The sequence below is a fragment of the Leptinotarsa decemlineata genome, unplaced genomic scaffold (assembly GCF_025532065.1).
Source record: "Leptinotarsa decemlineata unplaced genomic scaffold, Ldec_3_MD MMD2_P_RNA_scaffold_6, whole genome shotgun sequence".
Classification (NCBI taxonomy): domain Eukaryota; kingdom Metazoa; phylum Arthropoda; class Insecta; order Coleoptera; family Chrysomelidae; genus Leptinotarsa; species Leptinotarsa decemlineata.
In genome coordinates, this window is record NW_027412533.1 from 13,243,625 (window position 1) to 13,252,116 (window position 8,492).

The following is an 8,492-nucleotide window of genomic DNA, read 5'->3' on the forward strand; positions in this document are numbered from 1 at the left end:
TAGATATCTAATAATAAGATTGATCACTCAGTCAAAGAAATAGAATATTTTGAGTGTCACATAATCATACGAAGAGTAGTTTGTAATATATGGATATACCTCTAAAATGTACATCCATATACATATGAGGTATGCACAAATGTGTTATAGAATATGTAAGTTCTCTGAATATCTTATCTTTGTTAAATAAATCACATTGAAAAATGATTGTTTAAGCGTCCGAGTGGATTTGAATCTGTTTGATAACATACTAGCTCTCTCTTATCTGAACAATTGCAGAATTCATGTCAAGATTTGGAAATATAATTTTCATAAGACAATATTTCAAATTCGAGGGGTGTTTATTCAGAGTAGTCAATAAGAGTAATTGGTATTGTAATTCAGAATATTTATTTCAAAGGTGGAAAGGAGAGAGGGAGGTAGACACTGCCCCAACCACGCAGTGTCTCGTGTACACCAACCAAACAAAATGTGTACTCCGAGGAAGGATAAAGGATGGGTGAAATAGGGAAAAAAATAGGGGAAAAAAAGGAAAGGATTACAAGTCGTCGTCGTCGTCGTCGCTGTCATCGGGTCGGGGGAAGTACTGCCACATCACCGAAACCTCAGAAAACGCCATTTCCTCCGCAAATGCGTCGTCGTCCCAGAGATCGTCATCATCATCCGAGCTGCTCGAGTCTTCGGAGTGGTCTTCGGTACTGGTCACATGCAGTACCTGGACCGAAGATGTGGAAGGGTGATGAGGCGTGGTGGTTGAATCGGCCTCCATATCTGGATTCTCCATATCGGAATCCTCCAACTGAAGATCCGGGAGTGGCGCTGTAGGTTCTTCCGCCTGGGGTCCGGTCGTGGAATCGGCTTCCTGGTATGTTGACATGCTGACGATAGCTACTCAACTGAAGATTACATTGAGGAACTCCTACATTTATACTCTTGCACAGGAGGGGGTATAGTGGGAGGCGGAGTGGGGGGGGAGGTGGGGGTCGCAAAAAACGCGCCCCGGATGCAAGTGGTGGATGTTGAGCGCCCCAGGCTGCGAAGCGGCCTGCTGAGCGATCTCTTCACGATCGCGAAGCGATCGTGAAGCGATCGCTTCGCGATCGCCTATACAACCTTTCCCTTCGTTACTTATCCGAATATACATTGCTTGAAATTTCTTTATGATACGAATTTTTATCAACATTATTAAAATAATGTTCCAAAGATATTCAAAGATAATGATTAACTGTTTCCATTTTCTAATTAGTTCGTTTTATAGCGAAACAACTAACGTTTCACCGCAAGGGTGTACCGATATAGGCCTATTTTTTTCACTACTACCGAATAGAATGGTGAGGTTGAATGCTGCCCCATCCACGCAGCATTCCGTGTGCACCAACCAGGTACTATGTGCACTCCGAGGAAAACCTAACCTAACCTACCTGATCATCATCATCATCATCTATAATGATGATGTCAGGTTCGGGAGAATCAACCACCACGATGATATTTGGTGGAGGGATTTGATGATCTTCAAGCCACAGTTGATCCACAAGTTCTGGGCTGGCAAATTCATCATGTTCAAACTCATCTTCGTCTGAGGTTACATCTTGTTCTTCATTCAGCTCTATTGTTGTATCCGAATACCCATCGAATTCATCATCGGGAGATGTTGAATCAACTACAGCAATTTGAATGTCACCATAGGACCAATTCTCTGGTGGGGCAAAATGAGGTTCACTGGTGGAATCAGCTTCACGAATAATTGGTGTTGCTTGATTCATGATGAACGAACAAGTTGAAGAATATTGAGAATACAATCTTATTTATATGATTTGAAGAAAGTGGGGTAGAGTAAGGGAAGGGGAATATGTGAAAAATAAAGACCCACTAGGTTATTTATTCAAGTATTGATGTGAGAATTGGGGAATAAATCCAATATAATATTAATTAGATTCATGATTTCATTTTTACACATTCACATAAATGAAATTTGTTTGAATAATGTTGAGAAAAGTAATGATGAGAGAAGTGTCAAAAGGTTTTGGAATTATACTCAGAGCATTACTAGAATCACCTTTATTTATTCTCTAGAAAAAATAACTATTTTACAATTCACACACTTTCAAATGATGGAAATTCTATACAATTATTCTATTTAACTAATTTTATTCTATATACTACATGTGACTAGAAAATGACTAGAATGAAGGAATAAATACTGCCCCAACCACGCAGTATTTTGTGTGCAACAACCAAAATAGATATGCACTCCAATATTCCTTATTTTATTTTTTCATTCATAACATTCATAACCTTAAAATTAACATGCAAGTTTTTATTATATTCCTAAAATTACAATTTTTTTATTCTTAACATACATCTAACTTAAACTAAACAAAAATATATTTACAAAAGGGGTTAGGTATTAAGGAACCCCTGGCACATGGCATCCCATTCCTGAACAAGAGGTCCATATTTTTGGATGTAAGCCAAACTCTTTCCTTGTTGCGAATCTTCTTCTTGAAGTTTCGCCCTAAGCAAAGAGAGTCGCTTCTCTAATTCCAGTTTCTGGGCCTCGATGGTGGAAATATCCGCCATCAAGGCCCTTTTTCTGGAATCAGAACCATCCACAACCTTCTTTTCCCTCAAATATCTCTTTTTCACAGAATGTGCATAGGTAATAGACTCTTTGAGTTTATTACCCTCTACCACAGTCTGTGAAAGGACATTTTCCGGGCCAACCTCTTGTTCGGAATGCTCAACACGTACCTGGGGGGTGACTGGAGGGGGGCGACGCATCCCGATGGACCTGGGGGGTGACTGGAGGGGGTGACGCATCCCGATGGACCTGGGCGACGACTTCCACCAAGTTCTGCACCTCCATCACTGGAAGGGGTGCTGTAGGCCAACCAACGTAAGGTGAGTTCTTTTCACACTTTTTGCGAAAAGCACTCAACTTACCACCCCTCCCACCTTTGGCTTTGGATGCCTTCACAGGTGCGGACTTCTTCACAGGTGCGGACTTCTTCACAGGTGCAGACTTCTTCATCTTCTTGGCCCTCTTCACCGGTTTCTCGAACTCATCCCCTGAATCGATGGGCGATAATAGTTCGATGGGCGATAAGAGACTTTGAAGATGCGATAAATCCGCCAGAGACTCGTCCAGGTCCGGGTTGTACACATTCAGTAAATCTTCGATTTGGGGTGCTGACGAAGAAGTTGGTCTGAATGTCGACAAAGTTGGTGGGGGGTCAATCTCCTCCTCGGGGGTTGGTTTGAAGTCCTCGAAAAAGAACTTCAAGTCAGGAGCCGCCACTTCCTGGGTGGAAGTCATCCCCGGTGGTGGAATGGGAGCCGCCACTTCCTGGGTGGAAGTCATCCCCGGTGGTGGAATGGGAGCTGCAGCTGGTGGTGCAGCTGGTGGTTGTACCATGATGTCCTGTAGGACAACCACCCTCCTCCGCTCTACATCCTCCAACTGTCTCTCACTGAGAGTGGTAATCGGGGTCATCAGAGCATTCCTTAGAAAAGACATGATTCTAGAAAGAGAAAATGAAAATATTAGACAATATAATATAAATAGTATGGAAGTGTGTACTTACATCAAGCTGCTTGGAATTTTCAACTTCAACTAAGTTGGCTGGCAGGTATCTCAGGTTGGCTGCTTCTTTCGAAGGAAGACTGCAATCGAATGATGAACTGTGGCCTCCTCCTCATGTTTTATAGCCGTATGCTCCCTACCACTTCGGGTGGGAATGGGAGTGGGGGTGGAAGTGGGGTAGGATAATTCGTTTGAAATATTCCACAAGTATGAATTTTACAATTTGTTGAACAAATCAGATAATGAGTGAAAAAATTCAATTACTCGATTGCTCTTCCAATAAGGCAATGAGTAAATTTAATTTCTTGTCACTTATACTGTTTTCATCTTTCAGTACTGTGATATATTCACGGTAAAATTATCATTTAGATTTGTAAAAGTATTCCTAAATAAGCATTCGGTCGAGCTGATAACTTTTTATATGTATTTAAAGGAAGAAGTGTCGAGCAGTTTTTATACATGACTTTTTTGGGATAAGGGAATTTTGTAAAAAAATATAGGTTGTTGGCAGTTCCAATTCTCGGGCGAAACAATAAAAAGGATAAATCCAAGCTGCGTATTTTTCCTCCCGAATTATTAAATATATTACAACTGGCGACGAGGAGTGTAACAATTCAAAATAATTGTAAAACCCACGAGTGGAAAGAAAAATGGCGAATTCATCGTATTATGGTCAAGTGCGGGAGTTTAGTGCTCAAGATAGCGATTGGGGTATTTATAAGCGGCGGCTGGATAATTATTTTTCAGTGAACTCAATCACGGATGACGACAAACAGAAAGCTATATTATTGAATGCTTTCGATGAAGGCGCGTATAAACTGATGTACAACTTGTGTCTTCCAACATTACCAGAAAATAAGACATACACAGATCTTACGCAACTATTTGACAAATATTTCAAGACAACAGAGTCCTTGTTTGTAGCAAGATCAAAATTCTTTTCATCTTTCAAAAATCCACACGAAAGTGCAAATGAGTGGGCAGCAAGAGTGCGAAATGCGGCTCTGAATTGTGAGTTCGATGAAACAATGGTAGATATGATGTTACGTGATAGATTTATCATTGGCTTCGATAAGGGGTCAATTCAGTCTAAACTGTTCAAAGAAAAATCGTCGTCTAAATTGGCTGACGTATTGGAAACGGCAGTAGCAGAAATGGCGGCGGTAGAAAATAATGCTGGTAGTCATCAATCATCCGTAAAATTGGAGCCGGGGGTGAATCACGTGGCTTCCAGGAACTTTCGTCCGAGCTCAACACCAACAAGGCAGTTATCGTATAGTGAAAGTTTGGGGGTAAGATGTGCTTGTTGTGGTAGAAGTAATCATATTACCCAAAAGTGTCGTTTTTTGAACCATGTTTGCCATGCATGCAACTCTAAGGGGCACTTGGCTCCTGTCTGTCCAAGAAAAAATGATAAGGGTAAAAGGGGAAAGTCAAAAAATAAATATGTTCAGAATTTTATTGAAACTGAAGAATTATTTTCGATAACTAGTAAAAAAATTGAAAATGATCCATTCATTGTTGAAATTTTGATTGATAATAATATTTATAAATTTCAGTTAGATACCGGAGCTAGTATTTCAGCCATATCAGAATCATTTTGGCAAAGCAATTTTTCAACGTATGAACTATTACCTCCTGATAAAAATTTAAATGTTTATACAGGCGAAAAAATGCAAGCTCTAGGTATGTGCAAGATTAATATTATATATAATGGTATTGCAAAATTACTAAATGTTTTCGTTATTAAAAATGGTGGTCCTCCTATTCTTGGTAGAGATTTTATGTCATTATATTCCTTTGGTATAAATCAAGTTAATTTTGCAACCGATTCAAATGATATAAATTATTTAATGAAAAAATTTAAAAGGGTTTTCTCTCCGGGTCTTGGTACTTTTAATAAAGGTACCGTGACTTTGACATTAAAAAATGATAATGTTACACCAAAGTTTGTGAGGGCTAGGCCATTGCCATTTGGCTTAAGAGACAAAGTTGAGGCTGAATTGTCAAATTTAGAAGCTTTAGGTATCATTAAACCAGTGGATTATTCTCCGTGGGCAACACCCATTGTACCTGTTATCAAAAAATCGGGGGCTGTTAGAATTTGTGGTGATTTTAAAATTACGTTAAATCCAGTATTAGAAATAGACCGATTTCCGCTTCCTCGTATAGAAGAATTGTTTTCGCAATTGCAAGGAGGTGTTATTTTTTCTAAAATTGATTTGTCACAAGCGTATGCGCAGATTTGTCTAGATGAACCATCGAAGGTGTTAGTTACAATCTCGACTCACAAAGGGCTTTTCCAGTACCAACGATTGCCGTACGGAATTGCTCCAGCTCCAGCAAAATTCCAAAAAATAATGTCCTCATTAACCCAAGATATTGAAGGGTGTGTCTGTTTTTTGGATGATATTCTTGTTTGTGGAAGAGATTACCGGGAACACTTAGAAAGATTAGAACGTATATTCACTAGATTGCAAGAGGTAGGAATGAAAGTTAGTCGTGAAAAATGTAGTTTTTTCCAGGAAGAAATTAGTTATTTAGGATATGTAATTGATAAAAGAGGTTTACATACCGCAAGTGATAAAGTAATAGCTGTTAAAAATGCTCCCACACCACAAAATATAAGACAGTTGCAATCGTTACTTGGCATGATTAACTATTATGGAAAATTTATTCCTAATTTGGCCATGATTTTGAACCCATTATATAACTTATTGAAGAAAAATGTGAAATGGAATTGGTCAAAAAATTGTGACGTGGCTTTCAATAAAGTTAAAGAAATTTTATCATCAGCCGATGTTTTAGTCCATTACAATCCAAAATATCTGATTAAGTTAACTACGGACGCTAGTCCATATGGTGTTGGTTGTATTCTTTCTCACATCTTTCCAAATGGACAAGAATGTCCAATTGCTTACGCATCGCGTACTCTTTCCCCGGCAGAGAAAAATTATTCCCAAGTTGAACGTGAAGGTTTAGCAATAATTTTCGGATTATGTAAGTTTAACCAGTATCTCTACGGTCAGGAATTTACATTAGTTACTGATAATAAACCTCTCTTAGCCATTTTTAACCCTAAAAGGGGTATTCCGCAGTATTCCGCTAATCGTCTTAGGAGATGGGCTGTTATTTTATCAAATTACAGATATAAAATCGAGTATGTTAAATCAGAGAGAAATAATGCCGATTTTCTATCGCGATTACCAATTAATAATAACGAAAATGAAGTTTGGGAATCTGTTGAAGTGGATTATCTTAATTTTTTTTCAGATAACGAGATAATCTCTACAAATTTTGAAATGATTAAAAAGTTTACAGATGAAGATACTGTTCTTCAAAATGTTAAGAGATTCGTGAAAACTGAATGGCCTAGATACTCAAAAAGTGATAATGAACTTAAAAGATTTTATGTCATTCGACACGAACTTACAATTGAACATGATGTGTTGCTTTGGAATAATAGATTTATCATACCAGAAAAATTAAGAAATAGATTATTGAATCAGTTACATATGTCTCATTTAGGAATTATTAAAATGAAAAATATCGCAAGATCGTATTTTTTTTGGCCTGGAATCAATAAGGACATAGAGGACTTTGCAAAAAGATGTGATAAATGTTCAGTAAATAAAATGAGTCCTGCGAAAACTAAACTGAATCCTTGGAACTGGCCAGAAGAAGTTTTTGCTCGACTTCATATTGATTATATGGGACCATTTCTGAATAAATATTTTTTTGTCATTTTGGATGCTCATTCAAAATGGTTGGAAGTTTTTCCAACTACCACTATTAATTCTAATTTTACTACAGCTGCATTACATTCTACTTTTGCAAGATACGGTTTACCTAAAACTATTGTTTCCGATAACGCCTCAAATTTTACAAGTTTTGAATTCCAACAATTTTTAAAAAAATTTGAAATAAATCATATCACGACTGCCCCTTACTTTGCACAATCGAATGGAGCAGCAGAAAATGCTGTAAAAAATATTAAAAATGCCTTAAAAAATGCTTTAGGCCGAAGTAAAAAAATAGATATTAATACTTCATTGAACTCGTTTTTATTCGATTATCGTAATGCTAAACATGTTACTACTGGTGTTTCACCTGCTACTCTGATGTTTGGCCGCGACATACGAACTCGTTTTAATAATTTAAAACCTGACTTGCAGGAAATAAAAAAGAAGGTAATTAAAAATCAAGAAAAACAGACCACCTATTTCGGAGGTAGAGAAGATAAAAAATTTGAAGTAGGGGAGAAAGTTCTAGTAAAAGATTACAGAGAATTAAATAAATTCACGTGGATACCAGCAGTAGTGGAAAAAATCATAAGTAGATGCACGTATATTGTTAAAGTAGTAGATATTAATAAAACATGGAAACGACATACTAATCAGATGCGAAAAACCAAAGTTCAGACTAATTGGCCTGACAAAGAAATCTCTGCTGAGAATAGGGATATCCAAGATTCGCTTGAATTACCTATCAACGACCAACCCTGTACTTCATCTGTTGGAAGTAATGAAAATATATGTATTCCAGTTGGTAGACCCAAACGATTAATTAAACCACCTGATCGTTTAACTTATGAATAATGTACCTTTTAGTATTTAGTTACTGATATCTTAATTATAATGAAGCCTAAGTATATATTTTAATTTATTTGTTTGAATTGGTGGTGGTGACTGTGATATATTCACGGTAAAATTATCATTTAGATTTGTAAAAGTATTCCTAAATAAGCATTCGGTCGAGCTGATAACTTTTTATATGTATTTAAAGGAAGAAGTGTCGAGCAGTTTTTATACATGACTTTTTTGGGATAAGGGAATTTTGTAAAAAAATATAGGTTGTTGGCAGTTCCAATTCTCGGGCGAAACAATAAAAAGGATAAATCCAAGCTGCG

The 8,492-nt window shown here is 37.4% G+C and overlaps 1 protein-coding gene across 1 annotated transcript; it reads right to left on the minus strand.

Annotated features, from left to right (window-relative positions):
• Nucleotides 1-2,297: 2,297 nt before the first annotated feature.
• LOC141480158 (uncharacterized) lies at nucleotides 2,298-3,884 on the minus strand. Its single transcript, XM_074170019.1, has 2 exons — nucleotides 3,585-3,884; nucleotides 2,298-3,521 (listed from the first exon to the last, which is right to left on the minus strand). Exon 2 carries the CDS (start codon nucleotides 3,515-3,517, stop codon nucleotides 2,741-2,743), a length of 777 nt encoding a protein of 258 aa, XP_074026120.1. The 5' UTR covers nucleotides 3,518-3,521; nucleotides 3,585-3,884; the 3' UTR covers nucleotides 2,298-2,740.
• Nucleotides 3,885-8,492: the final 4,608 nt, after the last annotated feature.